Here is a 23158-nt window from a genome sequence, read left to right as displayed (position 1 = left end):
CGCTCCTTTTGCTACTCTGCAATCTTCTTCGTGCCAAACATACTACTGTACATCCTGTCATCTCATGTCTGGAATGCTACCTAGCCGTGATGGACTCCCAGCCGGGGCAAGCGATAGATAGATTGCCGTCCAGGGGGCCTTGTCCTCTTCGCCAGGCACTTCCCGGTCTGGCAGCTTGGTTCTGGGGCGGACGGAAACCGAACGCACCGCTGCGTACCCGGGAACCACGGTTGAGTTGGTACTGGGTAGCAGTGTGTTTCTGTGCAGTCTCCAAGGCGTATCAAACGTGCAATATTACCATGAAATACAACAGCAGCATAATTATTACTGGGACCTATAGCACATTCCCCCCACCCCCTGCCACGGATCACGCACTGACTGTCCGCCTTGGATGATGCCTTGTCAAACCCAGCTTACCCCTTCTCGATACATCAGCGACTGCACGCCAACCCACACAAAGATCGCATCCTCCAATCTCTCGCTGTCAAGTTGACAGCGCCAAGATCAGACTGGCTCTGAATAGACAGTCCCGCTTATACCTACGAACCGCCATACACACTCGATACTTGACCCCCACGCCGTCACTTCCGTCCACACTGTCAGACATACACGGTTTGCCATAGATACATACATCTCGCAACGAAGTCCTTTCCGCATATGGTAACACGTCCTTGAACGATATTCCTGCTGGCCTGGATTAACATGTCGACTTCATAGTTAATTCTCTCCATCTGAAGCCTTTCGGGAGTGCACAAAAGCTTGGTGCACCCGGTTTCACGTGCAGCACACCCCTCTCCATCCGTCTGCCTTGTTTAACATCATGATAGCTTGGCGATCTCTGTCATCTCTCCCGCTTCCGATTCTTGACGTCAAGGGTTCCCTTCTTGCCTCCCGCCTGGGACAGGCTACTCTTGAGATATATCGGCGGAGTGTTTACCCCGTCATGATGCGTTGAAACGTTCCTCTCTGCTCGGCAATCAACGATTGCCACTTATATGTGCAGAGTCTGCTCATAAGAATACGACTGCGCTCATCACTTTCTTCGTCGTTCGAGGTACCTACTGCCCGGTCAGGCTCTGGTAGAAAATGGCAGAGCCATTCAAGCCCGACCGAGTTAGGGCGGCTGAGCCAGCCTCCAAAGACTCACCATCAGGACCAAGCTTTTCGGACCTTGTCAAGAACCAGACGAAATCAGTAGGTCCAATGCGACCCAAGCTACACCCCTCAAACGAGCTTGAAGCTCCTTGGGAGGTATACACCTTACTAACAGCTTATACGAAAAAGCCACTATCACTCAGCGAGTTCATGGACTACCTCATTTATATCGAGCACAACGCAGAGAACCTGCAATTCTTCCTATGGTATTCAGACTACGTTCAAAGATGGAGCAGGCTCCCTAGGAGACAAAAGTCCGCATCACCCCCGTGGACCACAGACTGCGAAGACGAGGCGGAGCGTCTTCGCACTTGTCCATTGGCTGCGCACAAGAGGGCAAACAGCGAAAAGATGACCAACATACTGGCCATTCTCGACAGGGTATCGGAAAAAGAAGAATTCGGACCACCTTCTCGTAAGAGCATCTCAGAGACCGGCTTATCCGAACGTGGCGAGAACAAAGACTTTGTCACATCAGTTCGACTCCATGAATGTAAGTCAGAATGACTGACCACTTGAATGCCTTCATCCATGTGCCCGAGCATAGACTTCTTGCTGACATTCCGGGGATTTCCATGAGATCAAGACGCAAAACAACCGTTTAGGGATGAGCTCACTAGAGTTGCGAGGACCTACATTGAAAAAGGTGCGCCACGGCAGCTGAAACTATCCGATGGGGATCGGGCTTCGATACTCGAAGGCTTGCAGCATACTACACACCCCACTGCCATCCTGCCGGCGTTTACCATGTCCAGCAACATCCTCAGGGAGTTTTCCCATCCGAGCTTCATCAAATGGAGTCTGTACAGAAATGCGAACAAGCCGCGGATCAACTTTACGCGTTCCATGGCCGCAGTTTTTATTGTTATGGGCCTGGGATTTGACGTCATACTTACCGTCTCAGGTCTCTCAACGTACCTTCGTGTCCTCGGGATACTGCTGCTGTGGCCTGGCATCACCTGGCTTGCGGCGGCTGCAAAGGGGCTGTGCCTTGAACTGCACTTCCAAAGGCTACGGCAGCAACGTCCATGGGAAGCGCAGCAACCCAATAGAGATTCCGGGCTGGAAAATGCGGGCTTACAGGACCCCTCCGTTGATGGGCACGACGGAACAGGAAAAGGGGCTTCGTTGCCATCACACTCGAGGTCCCAGAGTTATCAAAATTCTTGGTATGGATGGCAAGCCAAAAACGACCGTCTCAGTCCCGACAGCAGCAACCACAACAGTCCCGCAGGCCACCGGCCTAGTGTCACTGTGAACGTCAGCGCCAGTGTGACGCACAGCGCGCGCACGGAATACGACGTGGCCAGGCCTGTCTCCGTCGTTGGCTTCAGCACGGTGATCACGGGGGGCCACGACAAGAGCAGAGGCCACGCGTCGACCGTCAGCGGCGTCGATCCGCCGTGGAAGCAAAGCATGCAGCCACTGGGCCCCAGCAACGACTACTCGCGCGAGGCGTGGTACAGGGAGGAGGGCGGCAGCAGGCCGTCGCTGCTCCGGAGGGTCTTTGCTGGGACCGTGGCGACCCGCAACAGGGATCTGCACCTCATGCAGGACCGTTTGGTCCTGCGAGCCGTCGTGCTGGGTGGCCTTGTTTCTGCTATCATCACGTGTGGCTTCTTGTTTCTGCCGGGCGGGAACTACCTCTCCGGAGTAGGATCTACAAGTTAAAAGGTATTTTTGGGGGTTGGCGGTTTGGTTGGCGGGCTGTCGTTCTCTTCTTGGCTATGTTTTCTGGATGAAACACGTTTATTATTATTCTTCTTTTCTTTTGTGCCCAGTCGCATATTTGTTTATAAACCACCCCCAGAAACATGTGCTTCCAGAACCTTGATGGTTTTTATCCAGGGGTGTTTTCGGCGTTTTGGAGCCAATCGTATCTGGTAGGAGTGCTGGGTTTGTTTGCATTGGATCGTCCGGCATTTCGAGGGTCCAGAAAGTCATCAAGGATTGTTTTGCGTCGAGCGTCTCACGGGGTCAAAGCCGTAACATTATTATACCCTAGTTGCCCTATTCGTTGCTATTATTATCCACTTGGACGAGCTGGCCTGAGCTTGTTTTCTGGCTTTGTTCTGATTCTCGTTTGACCGACATTGTTTCTTTGAACGACGGTCTAGGACGTCTAGGTAGACAGGCATGACCATGAGAAACAACCAGGGACCCCTGGACTTTTCTGTGTGACAGGTGCAAATGATCTTTCAAGGCCGCCTGCACCACGATCTACCTTGGAAACATAAGCCGTAATATTTTCTTGGATTTTCTAGGGTATAAACAAAACAACTTCAACTATATTATCCTTGCCAACATGTCGAGGCCGGTACCAAAAAACGCCACGCAATGCAGAAAACGGAATCAACGCCAGTTGAGAAAATAAGCCCTGTGTGTTACATGACATGAGTACGCATGACGACGGATCCTTAAAACTCACTTTTCCTTGGCCAGGATCATCTTTTCTCTCTCAGCCTTTCGCTTCTCGAATTTCTTGCTCGAGTGCTTGCGCTCGTTCTCTTCACGTCTCTTGATAGCCCTGAGCTCCTCGCTCTTGATCTCACCGGCCTTCTTAATTACCTTGGGGACGTGGCGGTGGTTCTTGATTCGCCTAATCTCGGGCATGTGAGCGTACCGTGCCGTCACTGCTTGGTTGTACTCTTCGGCCTGCCGCTGTCGTGCAGATTTGACGCCCTCGCGCTGCGAAGCACGAGCTCGCCACAGCCGGACGTTACCATCGTCAGAGCCGCTCAGAACATATTTATTATCCGGAGTCCAGGCAGAGGCAAAGACACGCTGCATCCGTTTCGCTGCAAATAAGAATACAGGTGATTAGTGGGAAGCCTCGGATGAATGCTTCAATCACACAAAATCGATGTGACGGATTGAACTTACTATGATATATGTCGGCAGAGTGACCCTTGTCCCTCTTCCAGAGCCTGATAGTGCGGTCATACGACCCTAAGGTGAAGTTAGTAACCATTTGCCACAAAATCGTCAGTCATGATTTACTGTGCCGCGGAGACTCACCAGAGACAAGCTCTTCACCATTGGGTGAGAATTGCACATCCATGACAGCAGCCACATGACCTTTCAGTACGTTCAAGGCCCGGTCGATTTTGCGCATGTCAAATCTGCCAGGTCAATTTTTTAGCATACGCTCGATTAGAACATGCTGTCTAGCAGCCCTTGAATAATTCATCAGAGACTTACAGATAAATGTTGTGGTCCTCGCTAGCGACGGCAAAGTTGAAAGCTTCCATAGGGTTCCATGCAAATTTGTTGCATGTAAAGTTCAGAACAGTCTTGTGCAGAGGCATGGAGGTTCGCAGATCGTATCTGTTAAATATATATGATCAGTAAAGAATTCTTCATACTCAGACCTTTGCTGGCAGTATGAGCTTACAATATAATGCCACGGTCCGAGGCACACGAGCCGAGTATTGACTGCTCCACTTGATTGAACGCAACGGAGTTGATAGTGTCTGTAGATGTGGGCCAGCGCAGAACTTCGGGCGCGGCGGAGTGGCGCTCAAGGTCATAGATGGAGATGACGCTGGAAGCGGCAGCGAACGAGTTCTTGGATCGGTGATGAGACAGAGACGTGAAGGCGTTGTTTCCAAGCCAGGTTGATAGAGGAGCAGAGTCGGAAGCTTGGTCGGGTGAGAAGAGCTTGATCGTCCTGTCAGAAGCGCATGTGAGAAGCTTCTGGTCCTTTGTAAAGCACATGCCCTTGACGATGTTCTCGTGCGCCGTCGTGTGCCACTGAGTTCGAAGCAGCCAGGTTAGCCATATCCACCATGCGCACAATGGCATCTCTCTCTGAGCGACCCAAAAACAGTCAAGCTTACCATTTCCTCCCGACTAGTTAAGTCCCAGATCTTAACAACACCATCGGCGCTTCCAGAGGCAACTCTTGAAAGAGATTCGGGGTCCACTGTCATGGAGAAGACCGAGTCGACGTGACCCTTGCCAAGCTGTGCTATAAAAGGTGCGGCAAACATCCTCTCCATTTTGACTGCATTGAGAGCCCTTTGGTACTCCCTTGCCCTCTCAAAGGGATGCAGAGCTGGATCGACATTCTTCGGTTTTCTTGCGACGTCAGAGCCCGCAGGCTGCTGAGGGGCGCGGCTCAGTCTGTGATAGGATATCTGCTTTAGTACGAAGCCTTGTTTGAGCGACAGGCGACGAGGGTGACACTCACGCCTTTATTTTCATTTTGGCGAGAAATGTATGTGGTTGTAGCAACAGGCTCACGGTGATGGTAAGTGACCCAGCTAACCAACCGACTGTACCTGGGGCAGACCGGATCAACTTTCGCATGCCGACAAGAGCTCCCCGCGAAAAAATTGGCGGAATCGCAGGGCAGATTAGATCCAGACCCACCATCTATCTTATCAGCATACCATACCCACCGTCCGATTATGTAATATGACCAGGGAACCCTTCGTTCATGTTTGTCCCGCGCTTTCGTACGTCGGCTGCAACCTAGATTGGGTGGTAGGCTGTTTGACGGAGCTTAGGTGTGTGCACTTTGGAAGCTCCCAGCAAAGCAATCACCGAAACGACATCTCAACCCATCTCAACCCGCCGTGACGATAAACGAACGAGACATCGCCGGGTCAACTCCCTAAAAACAACTTCAAATTGAAACAATACATCATCAATCGCTATCTCTCGAGGGATACGATATCGATCAGGCGGGCGATTGTCACCGGACAACAGCGCTACATCACTCCATTGGCGACATATTCCAGTCACCCTCAGATTACGACACCATGGCTGCAGGAGACTCCCAAAGGTTGCGCGAGGCGCAAGAAGCCGCAAAATCGAACCCGAAGAAGGCAGAGGAGTTGTACAAGGAGATCGTTTCCAAGCCACCATCAGTTACCTCGGACGCTGCCGTCAAGGAATACGAACTGGCGTTACTCAGCCTGGGCGAACTGTACCGCGACCAGAAGTGAGCAGCCGCACCCATCTCGCAACCAAACATGCTTTGAAGAAAAGGCTTGTTACTGACCTTACCACTTGCAAGAAACTCAAATGATCTCGTCGAGCTCATCAAGAGGAGCCGGACAGTGCTGTCGTCATTTGCCAAGGCAAAGACGGCCAAGCTCGTCCGCCAGCTGCTTGACTTCTTCGACGGCATCCCCAACACAACGGACCTCCAGGTATCTGTGACCAAGTCATGTATAGAGTGGGCAACCTCGGAGCGACGGACGTTCTTGCGGCAGAACCTCGAGACTAGGCTGGTGACGCTGCATATGGCTAAGCAGTCATACTATGAAGCACTGACCCTGATCAACGGCCTGCTGAAGGAGCTTAAACGCCTCGATGACAAGCTCATGCTGGTCGAGGTACAGCTCCTCGAGTCCCGCGTCTACCATGCGCTCGGAAATATATCCAAGGCCCGCGCGGCCCTGACGAGCGCTCGAACCAGCGCGGCGTCCGTCTATACCCCTCCCATGCTGCAGGCCAATCTCGACATGCAGTCCGGCATGCTGCACGCCGAGGACAAGGACTTCAACACCGCTTTCAGTTACTTCATCGAGGCTCTCGACGGCTACCACTCGCAGGACGCGACCAAGAACGCCACCGCCGCTCTGCAGTACATGCTGCTGTGTAAGATCATGCTCAACCTCGTTGACGACGTCAACACCCTTATGGCGTCCAAGCAGGCGGCCAAGTATGCCGGCCAGTCCCTGGAGGCCATGAAGGCGATTGCGCGCGCCCATGCCAACAGGTCGCTGGAGGAGTACGAACAGTCTCTTGCTGCCTATCGTCACGAGCTTGGTGGCGACGCCTTTGTCCGCTCTCACCTGCGCCGCTTGTACGATGCCATGCTGGAGCAAAATCTGATCAAGGTTATTGAGCCCTTCTCGCGCGTCGAGATTGATCACATCGCCAAGATGGTTGGCCTCGACACGCAGCAAGTCGAGCGCAAACTGTCACAGATGATTCTGGACAAGGTCATCATCGGTGTGTTGGACCAGGGTGCTGGTTGCCTCATCATCTTTGATGAAACTCAACGTGATGAGGCCTACGACCACGCTCTGGCGACCATCGAAAAGTTGAGCAGTGTTGTAGACGTCTTGTACACCAATCAGGCATCGATGCTAGAGTAGAACGGTTTAAAGATGAACTTGAATTCGATTTCGACTTTCTACCCCATCTTAGGTCCTGGTTGGTTGAGTGATGGTCAATGGCACCATGTTTGGCTGTAATATTAGATGATCGGGCGTCTGAGTGGTAGGATTATCAATCTCAAGAGGTCGTCTCAAAGTAAAAGTATTTGCACATGCGTAATCTCTCTCCTGGCTATTTGTCAAATTTTTGTTGTGACCCCCAAATGCAGAAATCCCTTTCCATGTTTAACCGCCCAAACTCCAATGCCCCAAAGGAAAGATGCTAGAAATATCCGCTAGCATCCCTAATGCAACAAGCGCAACGCTTCCTGTAATGCCATACGAACAAACCCCCTTATAAAAGACTCGACCAAGGCCAAACGAAGACCTTGGTACGCGATTATACAAACAATTCTATGTGAGACCGCTTCTGTGCAAAAACCTCCATGCACGTCTCAATGTGATCCAAATGGTATATCCAACCGAGAAGAAAAACAAACAAAAAAGCAGTTACCCATGTGCGCTTGCACTATGTACGGGCAGCGAACGCCGACGTTCTGGTGGTACCATTACCAGCAAGGGCCTTCTTCTGCTTCCTTCGTCCCTCGCCAACAAGCAAAGCAAATAACCGCTTCGCAAGCACATGTTCGTCCCAAGCACAGAACAGGGTATCATCACCCCCACACAGGTCGGAACGGAACGCGTTGACGACATCGAGGTGCCACTGCTCGAGTGCCATTGATTCACCCTGTGCCGATACGAGCTTGCCCAAAAGTGCTGCCGACCTACGACGCTGCGCGAGCCCAACACCGCGGTGCTGGAGCTGGAAGTCGAGTGATCCCCGCCGTCTTTCTTGCAGCAACAGGTCCATTTGAATCCAGTGGGCTTTGGTCCACTCGGTTCTGGATAAGGGAGCCGACGAAGAAGTCGCCTTTGGCGCGGAGAGAGGCTGGCGAAGTGAGGATGAGGAGGGTGTCAGCTTTGGGATAGCCTTGTTGGCAAGCATTTTGAGACGCGAAGTGCTCGTCGTGTTTTCTTTGTCTCCGCATTCCCCGGCATTAAACGTGCGCGTCGGCTGCACGTCGGATTGATCGTCGTGGTCGTATCCGTAGGCTTCGCGCTCCCTGCGAGCCCTTGCCTCCTCCTGCTCTAGCGGCGACAGCGTGCTAGTCGAAAATTCAACCACCGGGCCAGGTGTTTTAGGCTTCAGAGGAGAGCGTAAGCATGACTTGGTCGGAGAGGCAGTTCGTTCGGGCAATGGCTTGAGAATGGGCGCAATGAAACTAGACTCGTCTGCCTCTTCGTCATCTCTGATAATGCTGGCCTCGTCAGTGTCCTCATGATCTTCGTGCGACTCCTCGTCGATTGCTCCAGAGACTTGGCTGGATGCACTCTGGGATCGCGCATAAGTATTGGCCGTACCAAAAAGTGAGTTGGTTACATTGACGCTGGGCTTGCTGAGGAATGGAGCAAAGTTACGCTTCTGTGGCACTTGAGCGTACTGTTGCTGTCTAGTTGACGCCGCGGACGACGGAGCAAAGAGGCTTTGATGGTATTGGGTCTGGCTTGCTGGGCGAAATGGTGCGGGCGAGAATAGGTTACTCCTGCTCTGGCCGTTGTTTGGCTGGAACGCCTTTTGCCGAACAGATGAAAGTTGGATATTCTCCCTTGCTTCTCGTTGCCGGACCGGGGACTTTTCCGTAGCCGTGTCCTCCTCTGCATACAACTGCATCCCAGGCACAACCGCTGGAGATGAGAAGAATGTAGACAGATCGACCCGCCTGGCAGGTACTGCGTGGGCCGAGACCTCGAATGACTGCGGGTTTTGTCTGGATTGTGATAGCTGTGATGCATCTCGTCCATGTACTGATAGTAGGGAGAAATCATCTGTCTCATGGAAGGAAGGCTCGTTCTGCGCCTTGGTCCATGGGCTCGGCGATTTGCCTGTACCCCAGCGGTTCAGTGTCGGGTCCTGGACCTGGGTGACCTTTCTTGGTGATCCAATTGGACGCTCTGCCTCAATTGCCCAGATATCTTCGTCTTCGTCTTCCTCTTCCTCAGTGTCATCCATATCAACAGCTTCAGACTGAACATTAGGGTTTTGTAACTCCGCTTCAGTGGCCATGGCATCATCCGCGTCCGACTCGGCATCAAACGGCGCCGCTTGAGCGGACGCTCCATTTGTGAAGACGCTGGAAGCTGAAGCGCTTCTTGCCCTGCGAGCAACGCCTTCAGTAGGGCTTTCGGATGGCTCCCAGTCCATCCCATCTTCCTGCAAGGTGTCGTTGGCAGCCACAGAGTGTGTCTCAGGCTCCGGGATTCTTGCTTGCTCTTGCATCACTGGAACCTGGGCCTGGCGGCGTGAAGCTGTGGGTTTTGGCATGTCCGGGTCTGGGCCAAAAGGATCATCCATCCCTTGGGGAATGGTGAATTTTGGTGACGAGAACATCTGCGCACCCTGCGACACAATGTTCTTTATCTGCTTCATTGGATTGAAAGTTTGGGCCCACGACCTTTGACTCCTTTGCGTAGACTGAGGTTCCGGGGCAGCAGCTACCGGTGGCGATTGTGGTGCTTCTGAAACATCATGCTCAGGGACAGTTATGGACTGTCGGCTAGACGACTGCTGTTCCTGGCTGTCTCGTGTGGTAGAAGACCGGAATGGACTTCGAAGGAGGCTCTCCCGACCCTTCGGTGACGGTGGATCAGAGGTTACTGTTTGCAGTGCTCGCCCGGCCCTAACAATTGGCGAAAGCGGAGGGCGGGCCGTTTGAGACGGCAAATCAAGTCTGTCAGCGGCCGCCACAGCTACCGGAGGTACAGATGGCACCTCTGGCGGAGATGGGTCGACTGGTGTTTCGGTTGAATTGTGTCTCATATGCCGTCCATCGCTTGCGCCTGAAGTGCTCATGGCAAGTCGAAGAAGAGGGGGAGACGAGCGCAAATCTTCCTCTGCGACGTCAGAAGCGACGGGCTCGTCGACAGGTTCCTCGACGCAAACGTCATCATTTGCTGGCGACGGCGTCTCTTCTGGAGTCAAAAGCATGCTGCCAGTATCTGAAAGGGGGCCCTGAGCAGCTGCAGCGGCTACTAGTTCCACCGAGTTGTCTCGAGATGGACCTGTAGCTTCCTCGGCATCATTTTCGTAATCCTCAAGTGCCCCGTCACTAGATCTCTCCTCTACATGGTAAGCCTCATCTTGCGCGCTTTCTTGGTCCTGGAAGCGCTTTCTAGGTGGGCGGGGTGTTGCTGCCTCCAGTACCGCATCTGGTATTTCCGAAAATGAGTCATCATATAGTGTCGACTCTTCCCGAGCAGCGTCAGCCCTGGCTGCTCGCGAAGCCAAAGGCGTCTCATTTAGCGACTCGTCTTGTCGTAGAGACTTGATGGCCAGCTGTCTACTGAGAGGAGTGGCAGTCTTGCCACGTCTAGGGCTATTCGATAGAGTCTTGGACCGGTTGTCAATTATTCCTGAAAGTTGTTTGGTGATTGTAGGAGTTGATTCTGTCGGTAGTTGTAACAAGTTGTCTTCTTCTACCTCTTCAACCCCGTTTGCGGCATTCGGTGTGAGCTCATCTTGCTGTCCGGTTGCCTGGTCAGCCTGTAACTGCATGTGCCCGTCATCAGGCTGCGCATGGCGGATGGATTCAAGTGCTCTGTCGACGATAAAGCTTGTAGCCTCTCCCATTTCGGGGAGGCTTTCCTCGCGGTATTGCCGAGATTCGCGGAAGGACACGATCGAATCCATCATGATCATGCTGAAATCCTCCCCTTGGGCAATGGTGTCGCGGTCTGTCTCTGTTTGTGCAACGCTCTCTGTTGCCAGCGACTCGGTGTCACTTTTGTCGGCGGCACCAAAGTCTATCAAGTCACTCTCGTTGTCACCATCGGTGGCTACCGAGATGGGAGCATCCGAGGTCAAGCGCGACCTTTCCTCCTCGTCACCATCCAAAGTACTTGGTGGATCAGCGTCGTCAATCCTGCTTTGTCCCATCTCAGATGCTGGTACTGAGCGAGATTCAGACAGGTTCGCGAGCCACATGTCCTCTTCATCCGCATCCTCTCCAGCAACAGAACCGTCCGTGGATACGTTGATTGTCGACAATAGCGTATCGTTCGGGCCTTGTTCTCCCGTCTCGTCGTTTCTGGTCGGGATCACATTCGGTATGCTCTCTGTCAAGGTATCTTGCTCGGCCATCTCCTCCATCTCAGCTGGGACCAGGGCCTGTCGTCTGGGTCTTCCTCTCCTTTTCGCAGTTCCAGTTTCCTGAGCATCTATCTTTGGTGCTGCTGCCGTCTTCCTGGCCGGCGTTTTCGATCTCTTTACCGGTGACTTTCTGGGCCTGGGCCTCGGTGTCTCCTGGTTTTCCTCCGCTTCGTCGCCCATTTCTGATGCCGAGTCTGCCGTGATGGACACCGACCTGCGGGTCCTCCGGGGTGTGCTTTCCAGCGGACTCCCGGCCCTTTTCCTGGTCGAAGGCATCGGCGTACCAGTCTTCGATGGCATCGGTGTACCTGATTTGCGAGGCCTTCCTCTCCTCCGCGGTGTCTCTGCACCTGTTGGCCCCTCATCGTCGGTGAGACCTCTCAGAGGAACTGTCGTCGTGGTCGTGCGCACCTTTCGGCGAACAGGAGATCGCGGCGTGGCTTGCTTTTGCGGCGGGAATAATCGGCGATTAACATGGGTTTTCCGGCTAGCTGAGTCCTCAGCCTCGACAGTTACGAGTATCCTTTGTGGTGATCGCTCGTTACCCACGTCGAGCTCGAAGGTCTGTTTTCTGGGTGAGCTAGCCAGAATAGAGCCCTGCCGTAGTGACCTCTGTGTTGATGTCTGACTCCGAGCCATGCTGCGTGTCACGCGCGACATGGAGCTCGTTATCGGGTCACCAAGGGGATCTGGAGAGGACATGGTGTCCAAGCCGTTGGTTGATGACATCGTTGTTGGTGGATCATAAATGATTATGATCAATGCGATCGATCAATGCAGTTAGATGTTAGCGGTCGTAATAATGGATATGTGGTGTGGGCTGTCTGTCGCAGCTAAAGTGCCCGCCTTGTCGGCACCGTGCTTTTGCGCAAGGAACTTTTTTCCCGGGGTGGGTGCTTGCTTGTCTCACGGACGACAGCGATTGAGCGTGTGGGAAAATCCCATGGCAGAGAAAGCACGCGTCGGAGCTTTGTTTACATTACCCGCACAAGTTTGGCGTGCGTTGCTAGGGCGCTCACGTGAATCTCGCATGCTCACGTGCTGTAGATTTGGGTGGGTTTTTTATCTTCCGGTCGCTGCTTTTGTAACTCAACTACCTAGGTAGTAGGTACCTAGGTACCTTAGGTTGGTGGGTGACATAACCAGTTTCGTGGTAATCCCAATTAGCCCGCCTGTCCGTTCCGGAGAGGTTGTTTGACCTTTTTCTTTTTACTCCTTGCGTGATTATATAACATTTCTCACCTTGCTCTTCACTGGCAAATGTCCTTGGCCCAACCTTGCCCCACGCTGCCACATTCATGGAGAGCGGATGAAAGCAAATCCTTGAAAAGTCTCCGTCGACAAACATGAATTATTAATTACTGACCCCGAATCTTTTCCCCAGATCCTCGATCCCGCTGCTTAGGCTCGAACCCAGAGCGCTAGGCCTGCGTTGCGTCGACATTGACAGTCACCCGTGTAGTCGGTCTTTATGCTCTCACTTGAACAAAAGAGTAACCGTCGCAATCTGGGGCAATAAAGGGCATTCCTACTAGTTCTAACTGAAAGCTTGATTTATAAAAACGTATCAGATACCCGAACCTTCAACAAGTCACCCGATGTTTGACGCCTAGTGGCAATGACGTGCTCGGCATCATATTCCGTGATGTCTGTCTGGATTTCTTTGAAATAGACCGACAATTAGCAATACGACTTGGCTTACCACCAAACCCGACCCCTACTTCCACGGTACTGGAGCGCCACAGGAACCAGACGATTCTACAGTAGTAGAACCCCACCCCCCGGGCCAGATTAGGAAGCCGAACGAACGCACATGCTTGGTAATCGGCGCCGGGAAGTGATACCATGTGTTAGCATGGCGACATCTACAACCTATCAGTATGCACTTTCGTGATTTCAAACCATGCGAACCTTTATAGACGTCCCAGTGTGGGCATGTTGATTTCCTTGAAATTTTGCCCAATTGGAAGTATTTTGGGGTGAAGGCAAAGTATATAAGAGATGTTGGGCTCCTCTGACTACTAGACTAGACTACTATATTGCACTGAGCTTAACCATCCATCAAGAGAACTTTCTCACATTCGATTAATATCGTCAACAGACAAAATCACATTGCCTTTTGGCAGATAAAAATCTCAAGCTTATTACCTCGTGTAAACCCTTAGCTCAAAAACTAGTCACGAAATCGACATAGATATGGCCATAACCCAAGTTCCCCGTGGCCCTGTTACCGCCAAGTTGAACTTCTTCAAGCCACCAGAGGATGGTTCAATACCTTACAACAACCTTGGCCTCCCAAGAGGCAGCCCCGGTGGTCACAACTATGGAATTTGTCCACATCAAGTCGACATCGAGGACATCCGCGGCCGCGAGTCTGAGTTCAATCTAGATCGGGACGCTTTCGCGGTTGTCCAGGGCGTTCCTCCGTCCCGCGAGGTAGACTTTGTGGACGACGAGTCCATCAAGGATAAGTATTACCCTGAGGTCGAGAAGCTCCTCCTGGAGCAGATACCCGACAGCAACCGGGTGGTGATTTTCGACCACACAGTCCGTCGTTCCTCGCCCACTGCCGACCGTGCCCCCGTGCTGCAGGTGCACATCGACCAAACGGCAAAGTCGGCGGCCCTGCGCGTACACCGCCATCAGCCCGAGATAGCCGAGGAGCTTCTCAAGGGACGTTACCGCATCGTCAACGTCTGGCGTCCTCTCAACAAACAGCCGATTGAGGCTTCCCCGCTGGCTATGGCGTCCTCCTCAACACTTGAGGATGAGGACGTCGTTCCTGTCGAGCATCGCTACCCGAATGGGTACACAGGCGAGACAGCCGGGATCAAGTACAATAAGGGTCAACGCTGGTACTATCTCAGTGGCATGAAGGGAGACGAGCGATTCTTGATTGAGTGCTTCGATAGTGAGAGCCTGAAACCGTTAACGGGTGTTCAGGGGGGTCGGGTGGCTCATACTGCCTTTGAGGATCCCAGGACCAGACCTGAAGCTGAGGGTCGGGAGAGTATTGAAGTGCGGGCTTTGGTGTTTGGACCATGAAGTTGTCTTTCGGTCACATGGGGAACGTGTATTTTGTTGTTGAAGTGTTTTGTTCAATGGCGTTTGTAAGCAGTTTGATTTATTTCTGAGTTTGAAGTGAGAGAAACTTGAAAAAAAAAGAAACTCCAGATATTAAACATTGCTTGTCGGTGACCACGTTTGATGTCTTTTTTTTCCCCCGAGGAGAGCAAACCCGCTCGTCAGCGTAGATTTATCTCAACCAGGCCAGAACCCGAACACTCTACTCATCTCCTTCAACACAACACACCGATCGCAAAGTAACTGGTGCTAAACCAACCCACCTTCACTGAGATAAATCTCACAATCTGATCACTACCACCATCCATCATGCGCTACATTGTAACTTCCATTTCTTAAGATTCCTGACCAGGCAACTGCGCGCTGCGTTGCGTTTTGCATCTCGACTTTGGAACTTTCAAAGCCGACTCGGTCCTTTATCTTTTCTTTCTTTCTTGTCTTGATTATCGTCAGTGTTTCTGTTTGTCTTCCTAGTGCCCGCTTGTTTCACCTTGTTTAGTCGCTTCACATTTTCTCCCACTGTTTTCTTTGACGGCTTTGAATATGTCAAAGGCTGCAACAGATATCGGTAAGTCATGAAAAAGGCAGTGGCGGTGCGATCTTATCCTAGCCCTCAAAACCGGTGTAATTTCTGACACTGGGTGATACCAGCGCGACGGCCGGCGCTCTCACATCGTCGGGCTGCCAGTTGCTACGAGCATATGCGAGTCTGTTCGTTGTATGGCAGTTATGACCAGCTACGGACACAGGGTGTATCAAAGCCTCCAACAGCCGATATTACACCTCAAAAAAAGCAGCCTGAGATGAGGCATGATTCCCCAAAAATAGGGCCTTGTCAGGAATACTACCGGCTAGCGTCCGGATCACTGGAAGCACCCCAGGTCACGGACGTGCCATGCCCCCGCACTTTACTTCGGAACTCGCGTGGTGACAGGCTCGAGCTTACTGAAGAGATGATGTCGGCCTACCACATCCTGCGCGGACCTCGGCCCGTTAGCCGCAAAGGTCCTCTGCTAGACCAGATGCAGACAGATGCGGGCTTGTTCTCGTTCGGCGGATCCGAGGTTTCCTCCAGCAGCGACTCCACGCTTGCTTCATCATCGGGGTTTTCCGGGTTTGTGCATAACCTCAGCTCTCCGTGAGTCTCCATCTCCTTCTCAGCTGGTATTAAAGAGCCTTGGCTGAAAATTAAACACAGATTTCATACTACCATCATCACTCCTCCGGACGATGCTGATGATCGCTACTCCAACCTGTCTGACCGCACCATAACCTGCAACATCCGTCGCTCACCTGAGAAGAGAGCTGTCCTACACCAGCCATTTATCAAGACAAAAGGTCACGAGGTAAAGGCAGAAGTCATTGGAGATCCGTGGAAGTGCGGCCCTATCGACACATCAAGATACAAGCTCCCTCCTGCAGGTAAGACCCTCTTCCTGCATCTGGAACCCTTATTCTGCCTTTCTGACTTCTTTAGAAGCAAGCGAGAACAAGCCCCAGAACGGCGAGGACTGCAAGTGTGATCTGCCTCCGTCAATGATCTCTCCGGAAACATTTCTAGCGTGGTCCGAAGGCGCACAGCTCTGGGATACGGACATTTTGCACCAAGAATCGCGTTCCAGAGAGCCAGAGAAGCCAGTTCGTATGCGGCCTTCCACGCCGCTTCAGCTGCTGGAGAAGGGCTGTCCCGACGAAAGCACAGATTCGAGGTCATTACTTGCATATGAGGAGCAATACGACCAGGAAGATGGCGAGCGCATGTCTCCGTACTACAAGGTCCCCTCGAACCCGTCGATACTCTGGGAGTCTCGTCGTGAGTTCTTCCTCCAGTTCGAGTGTTACCTACCGAAGTTGTGCAAGATGCTCGAAGATGTTTTGCTGACTTGAAGGAAAAACAAAAAGCCGTGACACCGGAGATGATGTATCACTATTTTCCTTACGGCGAGTTCGACCGCATGGACCCAGTAGCTGGTCAGGCTTGCCGAGATGCCAGTCTCGGTTCTATTCCAAAGTTTGGGGTAGAAGACACCTCGCCAGTGGATGGCGAGATTTTCTCCGAGGTAAGCTGTAACAGACAAAGGGGTGCCAGACTTTGAACTGATCCAACGTTTTCTAGGGCGAAATTGATCAAGTCCTCAACACCCACCGCGGACCCATCTTTGATGACATAACTGCTGCCAAGTACAAGGAGGCCATCCGTACTTTGGAAGAGCACCTCACCTTCTCAGACCAGCAAGAAGCTCAACTGGAGCAGCAAAACAAAGTTCAGCGACAGCTTCTCCGATCTCTCGAGCTCAAGCTCGCATCTCTGCAGCCCAATTCGACCGGAGACGGCAGCGGGAGCGGCAGTCCGGCCGTCAGCGAGACCGAGACCTGCTACTCGCCAGTCTCGGCGCAGAGGCGTGCGCGCATTCTACAGCACATGGCGACACGCCTGCGTGAGAACATGTGGCAGCATAACTGCCGTCGCGAGGCCATTGCCGCCGCGTGTCGTGAGAACGCATTGCTGCGCTTGCAAGTCGGGCAAGTCGAGGAGCGGCTGCGGGCCGTGTCTGCTCAGAAGGCTGCTCTCTGGGCCGGTCAAGATCAGTGGCGCGCTCCAACCCCTGCTAGGCAATATTGGCAATGGCAGTGTCAGTGAGATCTCTCAAGTTATCTTGCCTTGATCCACAGGGTTACGCTGCTGCTGATGGCGCTCTTCGCCTTTCATTGTCAGCTCGCATCGTACCTGTTTTCGAGAGTATTCTTGCTCCTTACCTTAATTCTCTGCCAATTCGTGATTGACAGCGGGAAAATGGCTCCAAAGGGTGGTTTCAGAAAGTGATCGGTTTGCCAATTCTACCTTCCCTTCTTTTTAAAAGTTTTCTTCCTTTCCTTCCTTCTTCACTGTTGATCTTGTTCTCAAAAGATCATTTCGAAACTGGTTCTTCAGCTTCTCCATCGAACTTCTTTTGATCTACTGTGGTTACTTGCTCCTTTTGAACTCTACCAGTCTTGTACCCGTACTTTACACCCTGAAAGACAAGGATCCCGAGTTTTGTATGATAGAAGCTGTACGAATCTCTGTGGTATCTGCCGAAGCTGCTTGTTATATCGGAAATTGTTCCCATTTGAGGACGAACCTGGCTTCCCGCTCTTGTTTATGCAATACCATCCACGGTCGTAGATGGAGGTTTGTCACTGAGGTGGTGGGGGCATTTTTAAGTTGCGTTTCAAGCAACTAAGCAAGACGTGAGGGATAAGATTGCAGCTTTGCCACACGATGGGCGAAAGCCTGCTTGCGATATGAACGGGATGTAGTCTTATATACATGAGAAACATTGTAAGCAAACGTGACCTCCCATACATGACAGTCCTATTCCTGTGCGACCGCGCCGAGCCCTACTTGGTTTTTTTTTCGTGTTTATGACTGTGTGTTGTTGATTTTATCGTGAGGGGAGCATTATACATGTTTGGTCCAATAATTCCAAACTCTGGGATCTTCTCTTTTTTTTCCAAGTACAGTACAGCGAGTGATCAGGTCGAATCGAAGGTGGGTAATGATACAGTTTATTTTGACAGTGGGTCACGCCGTGGAGACGAACCTGGGCTCTCATTTTGCTGGCAAGAGAGCTCAGATGGAAGCGAAGTAGTAAAAGGTTACTCAAAGCCTGCCACTTATGAGTTCTTGACAACGCCAACCTTGGCGGGTCTTATCACACGACCGTTGAGCTTGAAGCCAGTCTGTTGAGTGAAGAAGACAGTGTTGTCATCCTTGTCGGGCTGAGGCGTCATGAAGGTAGCCTCGTGTTCGTTGGGGTTGAATTTCTCGCCGTTGGGGTTGAAACGTTCCAGGCCATGCTTGGCGACAGTAGAAACCAAAATGTTCTCGGTCATCTTCAGGCCTTCGTACAGGTTCACGAGATCCTGGAGGAACTCGGGCTTGGTTTCCGAGTCCTTGGCTGCATCGCTGGCGGCCTTGATCTTGTCGGCCGGGACCATGGCGAGGGCGCGCTCCAGGTTGTCGACGCTGTCGACCAAATCGCGGGCAAACTTCTGGATTGCAAAGTCCCTAGTAGACTTCATCTCACGAGCCTGCCTGTCCTGGAGGTTCCTGAAGTCGGCAACAGAGCGCAAGTACCTGTCCTATTTGCGAGGAAATCCGCAGTTAGTAAATGTGTCGATAGCCGGGTGCAAACGTAAAAATTTGAAAGCTCACCTTCCACTCGAGCGCCTCCTTCGTCTTTGTGTCCAGTTCTTTCTTCAGGGCCACCTCTGGGGAGGCGTCTGCTGCGGCGGCTTCTCCGTCCTTTGCCGCGTCTTTGGCGGCATCCTTAGACTCGGGTTCCGCGCTGTACCACCTGACGGATGTAGTCCTAACAGGCCTGGAGACAGCTGAGAGTGGAAGTTGCCGGAAGCTGGGGGTCGAGCTTGGTATTCTCTGTTGGCCAGCAGCTCTAAGGGCGGAGCGGGCGATCCGCGAGGGAGTTGCGACTGCTTGTCTTAACATTGTAGACGTGCTTCAGTATATGCAAATTATGTATATCCTTTGAAAGGAAAACAACAATGCCGTTCCCTACGAGTACCAAGTTGCTTTGATTGATTGAAACCCTTGGAGGAAAATCGGTGACGATCGTGTGCTTTGGTTTGAAGCTTTTGAGGTGGAAGAATTAATGCCGGGTGAACAATGCGCAGTGACTATTTTTTTTTTTTTTTTTTTTTTTTACCACGGGCGAAGTTCGGCCCACGTCCAACCACCTACGAAGTACAACCTTGCAAATTTGGTTGTATCTGTGAGCTAATGCCCAGTCTCTATTTCCACCCCTACAAAAGACCCTTGCTGTACGTAATCTTTCCGTAAATGCATCTGATTTTAGCATTTCACCCACACACCGGGGCGTGTGTGTGACTGCATGCCACACCATACCTTGTTCCGCCGCGACTTTGACTTTGAAGCTACAGGAGCGCGACGACCCCAAAAATTCCGTCTTATTCTTCTGTCACTTAAATTGCCATCCGTCAAACTCACCCCGCTGCCACCCCCGTTTCCAGGAAGCAGTCATTGCGCGAAAAGTACGGAAAGCTCTTGTAAACACGGTTGGTCTGCCCTGTTTTAACAGAGCGAGGCCGCGCGTGAGACGAGCCATTTCACGATCTATTAAATCGCGATCTCAAATATAATTATCTCTTTAATCGTCGCCGTCGCCGCTACCATGGACTACAGCACCGGTTATGAAAACACCGACGAGCTTGGTGCCGTCGTCAAGATATTTCATGTGCGTCGAATTCCATTAGCCTTTGGGTTGCGTTTTTAACAATCGTTGGGACAATCCTAACCTTCAGTTCTGACAACTTGCCCTTTGTGTATATGTAGGCCGATTCTGTGCATGTAAACTTCGAGCTCAGCAATGTCGATTTGTCATTAGCCAATTCCATCCGCCGCGTCATGCTCGCCGAGATTCCGACAGTAGCAATAGACAACTGCGAGATCAAAGAGAACACGAGCGTCTTGGCCGACGAGTTCATCGCTCATCGCCTCGGTCTCGTTCCCCTTTCCGCCCGCGGCGCCAGCGAACTGGTCTACGCCCGTGACTGTGACTGCGAGCAGTACTGTGAAAACTGCTCCGTCATCATCACGATCCACGCAAAATGCGAAAGCGAGGATCCCAACTACGTCATGAAGGTGTACGCGCGCGACATGGTCGTCGACGGCCGGCGGGTTAACCAATCGGTCGGAACCCCCGTCATCACAGATCCGGATGGACTCGGTGTCATCCTGTTCAAACTTCGAAGAAATCAAGAGGTGCATATTCGCTGCGTAGCGAAGAAGGGAATCGCCAAGGAGCATGCCAAATGGTGTCCGGCTACGGCCATTGGCTTCGAGTACGACCCTCACAACAAGCTGAGACATTTGGATCTCTGGTATGAGAGTAACGCCAAGGAGGAGTGGCCGTTGAGTGAGAATGCGATCCGCGAGCCCCCACCGCAGGAGGGAGAACCCTTTGACTACGATGCTGTTCCGAATCGCTTCTACTTTGATGTGGAGACCTGTGGCGCTCTCGACCCCGACGTTATAGTACAGGAGGGCCTCAGAGTCCTGCAGGAGAAGCTTGCTAACCTTGTCATGCTGATCGAAAAGACCGACGAGTCCAAAGGAATGGGTGGCGATGCGGACTACGACATGGGCGGTGGCGCAGGAGGCGACTGGGGTGGCTACAATACAGTGTACGGCGGCGCTCATGGGGACCAGACTGCTTACGGAAATGACCCGTATGGTGGTGGCTCAACCTCCTATGGGCACTAGAGTGAACAGGTTCATTTCTGTGTCATATATTGAATCTGTGGCATGTGTCTTCTCTGGGTCTGCACAAACTGGCGTCTGTCTCGTTGAACTCTCATCGGGACATTGGGTCAAAAGTTAAAGAGCAGAACCTCTATGGTGGAGCTCTCATTCTGGGGCGTTTTGGCGTTCATGATCAGGGTGTCCTTTCCCATCACTGTCTCAAATCTGGCGGTCAGGTGGCGGCTTGTAAAGTTGGTGGTTTTTCGGCATTTTGGACCTTTTTATATCGCAACCTAGGTCCATGGCGCACTGACCAATTCTTTCCGCTTTTAAACGGCGATAGTCATTTGTTTCACTGGTTCAATGTCGATGCTCTATTTGCTGACTTTTCTATATTGGTAACGTAAGACCAAAGTAAATGACCAAACAATAGTCTGAATTCATTTGCAGATTCCAACACCATTAAATGCCACGCTGTTTATAAATGCTGCATTAGCACCATCCAACTGCCCAGGTAAGCCAGCACAAAAATCTGCATCTATACTCTAACAGATTCCGGATCTAGAATTAGCATATGAGTGCTCTTAGCTCCCCTTCTTCGCCCTCTTCAATGAGAGGTTCAAATGCCATATTATAATGGCTCCTCTATTAGTTTGGCTCTGCGGTACATCTTCCGGTGGGCCTCCAAGAAGAGGAAGGTACAAATTGTCTGCCTGGATGTCGAAAACAATCGCGCTTGTCAGTTACACGCCCGGATCCGGTTGACGTAGATGTTACTTACGGCCCAAGGCGTAAAAAGCTGGGTACCCAGCCCTTGAACATCCAGCCCATTCCCTCTGCGGCATAGATATCCATCACCAACTTTGGTATGCTGGACGTAGCGCTGGTGGACGACATGACGCGTGTCTTGATGACATCGACAGGGCTTGTGACAGTGGCTGCGGTCACGCCGGCCAGGAAGCTAGCGGTGAAGTGAGTGGACAGGTTGTCTGCCAACGGCGTGTGATTGATAAGTAGCTTTTTGAACGTGTCATAGGATGCTAGCTGGGACGCCGTCATTGCTGCCGCCCGAAGACTGTTGGGCAGTACGCCCCGAAACCAGCTCCTGATGCCGCCTTCTTCTCTCAGCATCCTGATCATGCCGTCGAAGGCGTGTTTGTAATTCCTTCGTTGCTTCACTGGGAGAGCGGCGTCGTGCTGCATCCTCACGTTCAGGACGTCGGCTGCATTTCCAGAAATGCCACCAAGGAATCCTGATGCGGCAGAGATGGCAACCAGAGTCGGGAAGGAAGGCTGTCGGCCACCGTTCCTTTCCGTCAGCCGTGACTTTACCTCTTCGTAGACGCCAAACCGAGTTGTCGAATAGGTTAGCTGGCGAAGAAGAGACGCAGACAGGCCTGCGTAGAGACCCGTCACGCCGTTGTGGCGGGCGACATGAACAAAAGTGCCGCTCATGCTCTTTGGCATATCACCCGTTCGCGTCTGTAAGCGAACCTGTGAGGTTGATATGCTGTATTAGTAAACGTCGATCGGTAGCCCGGTTTCATGCCACTAGTGTGCGCAACACCTATTCATCAACGAATCACGTCACACGTGGCATCGCCAAGCTTTCTTTATAGACATCTACTTTCCTTGACTACCTCGGATTGTCAGGTTAGCGAGGAATTGTAACAGAACAAGAATACATTTTGTGGCCCCGATTTTCCAATGCTGCACCGCCGGAGTCCTCTCAAGGAGCTCACCTAAATCCAACGGATGTGTGACACATGCTGCCAAACTGGAAGCACTGCCACCAAACCAGAAGGGATACTTGATGGCATCGACCTTCTTTTGCGCTGGCTTTGGTGTTGCAGGACGAAGGGCCGAAGTCGTTCGGGCCAATTCCGAAGCCGAGGCCGGAGCCGGGGATGGTGGCGTTGCCATCGTGTTTTCGCCCAGCAGTTATCTGCTCAGGGGCAGCCAACTACTACTCGCCAGTGAGGTGTCGCCTCTAGGGTTATACCATGCCAGACACAGGTAGAGCAAAACAAAAGTATTATATAGCTGTATATTGGTGATTTGAATTAATTTGTAGAACCCAAATGGTCCGTTGTGCCCTTTGGTGGTTATGTTGGCAAGGTAGTAGGTACGGAGTCCCAAATGTCTCGGTCGCACATTGCGATTTTGCGGCAGTTCACTCTCGGTAAATACAAGCCCGATTCACTAAAAAGTTCGTCATCGTACAGTAAGCCTATAAGACACAGATGAGTTTAGCACTGTCCCTGACTTGAAGAACATGCCCGGCTTGCAACATGGGTCCGGTGGAGCGTTTGCCGTATCGATAGGAGATAAGCGCCT

At 52.1% G+C, this 23158-nt stretch overlaps 10 protein-coding genes across 10 annotated transcripts; 5 read left to right on the top strand and 5 right to left on the bottom strand.

The window, feature by feature from the left end:
• Positions 1–76: 76 nt before the first annotated feature.
• On the bottom strand, positions 77–607 carry MGG_17129 (uncharacterized protein; the record flags this gene model as incomplete). The annotated part of the gene is made up of 2 exons (XM_003716724.1): positions 77–259; positions 548–607. 2 exons carry the CDS (start codon positions 605–607, stop codon positions 77–79), a joined length of 243 nt encoding a protein of 80 aa, XP_003716772.1.
• Positions 608–1086: 479 nt separating this feature from the next.
• Positions 1087–2826, top strand: MGG_03209 (uncharacterized protein; the record flags this gene model as incomplete). The annotated part of the gene is made up of 3 exons (XM_003716723.1): positions 1087–1194; positions 1285–1648; positions 1742–2826. The coding sequence occupies 3 exons, from the start codon at positions 1087–1089 to the stop codon at positions 2824–2826; spliced, it is 1557 nt and encodes a 518-aa protein (XP_003716771.1).
• A 549-nt stretch (positions 2827–3375) lies between these two features.
• On the bottom strand, positions 3376–5361 carry MGG_03210 (U3 small nucleolar RNA associated protein; the record flags this gene model as incomplete). The annotated part of the gene is made up of 8 exons (XM_003716722.1): positions 3376–3415; positions 3584–3953; positions 4039–4104; positions 4174–4277; positions 4357–4482; positions 4577–4908; positions 4995–5280; positions 5348–5361. 8 exons carry the CDS (start codon positions 5359–5361, stop codon positions 3376–3378), a joined length of 1338 nt encoding a protein of 445 aa, XP_003716770.1.
• A 265-nt stretch (positions 5362–5626) lies between these two features.
• MGG_03211 (26S proteasome non-ATPase regulatory subunit 11) lies at positions 5627–7460 on the top strand. The gene is made up of 2 exons (XM_003716721.1): positions 5627–6103; positions 6179–7460. Exons 1-2 carry the CDS (start codon positions 5922–5924, stop codon positions 7266–7268), a joined length of 1272 nt encoding a protein of 423 aa, XP_003716769.1. The 5' UTR covers positions 5627–5921; the 3' UTR covers positions 7269–7460.
• Positions 7337–12975, bottom strand: MGG_12750 (uncharacterized protein). The gene has a single exon (XM_003716720.1). The coding sequence runs from the start codon at positions 12202–12204 to the stop codon at positions 7798–7800; it is 4407 nt and encodes a 1468-aa protein (XP_003716768.1). The 5' UTR covers positions 12205–12975; the 3' UTR covers positions 7337–7797.
• A 460-nt stretch (positions 12976–13435) lies between these two features.
• MGG_03212 (uncharacterized protein) lies at positions 13436–14678 on the top strand. The gene has a single exon (XM_003716719.1). It carries the CDS (start codon positions 13672–13674, stop codon positions 14518–14520), a length of 849 nt encoding a protein of 282 aa, XP_003716767.1. The 5' UTR covers positions 13436–13671; the 3' UTR covers positions 14521–14678.
• A 424-nt stretch (positions 14679–15102) lies between these two features.
• On the top strand, positions 15103–17693 carry MGG_03213 (uncharacterized protein; the record flags this gene model as incomplete). The annotated part of the gene is made up of 6 exons (XM_003716718.1): positions 15103–15127; positions 15211–15697; positions 15758–15981; positions 16040–16372; positions 16462–16619; positions 16676–17693. 6 exons carry the CDS (start codon positions 15103–15105, stop codon positions 17198–17200), a joined length of 1752 nt encoding a protein of 583 aa, XP_003716766.1. The 3' UTR covers positions 17201–17693.
• MGG_03214 (uncharacterized protein) lies at positions 17647–19263 on the bottom strand. The gene is made up of 2 exons (XM_003716717.1): positions 18758–19263; positions 17647–18684 (listed from the first exon to the last, which is right to left on the bottom strand). Exons 1-2 carry the CDS (start codon positions 19046–19048, stop codon positions 18217–18219), a joined length of 759 nt encoding a protein of 252 aa, XP_003716765.1. The 5' UTR covers positions 19049–19263; the 3' UTR covers positions 17647–18216.
• Positions 19264–19417: 154 nt separating this feature from the next.
• Positions 19418–21264, top strand: MGG_03215 (DNA-directed RNA polymerase II subunit RPB3). The gene is made up of 2 exons (XM_003716716.1): positions 19418–19814; positions 19913–21264. Exons 1-2 carry the CDS (start codon positions 19752–19754, stop codon positions 20840–20842), a joined length of 993 nt encoding a protein of 330 aa, XP_003716764.1. The 5' UTR covers positions 19418–19751; the 3' UTR covers positions 20843–21264.
• A 141-nt stretch (positions 21265–21405) lies between these two features.
• Positions 21406–22744, bottom strand: MGG_03216 (mitochondrial dicarboxylate carrier; the record flags this gene model as incomplete). Its single annotated transcript, XM_003716715.1, has 3 exons — positions 21406–21534; positions 21629–22315; positions 22538–22744. The coding sequence occupies 3 exons, from the start codon at positions 22742–22744 to the stop codon at positions 21406–21408; spliced, it is 1023 nt and encodes a 340-aa protein (XP_003716763.1).
• Positions 22745–23158: the final 414 nt, after the last annotated feature.

The sequence above is a fragment of the Pyricularia oryzae genome, chromosome 4 (genome assembly GCF_000002495.2).
Source record: "Pyricularia oryzae 70-15 chromosome 4, whole genome shotgun sequence".
Classification (NCBI taxonomy): Eukaryota; Fungi; Ascomycota; class Sordariomycetes; order Magnaporthales; family Pyriculariaceae; genus Pyricularia; species Pyricularia oryzae.
Note: the sequence above shows the minus strand (reverse complement) of the source record. Positions and strands in the feature narration are given on the sequence as shown.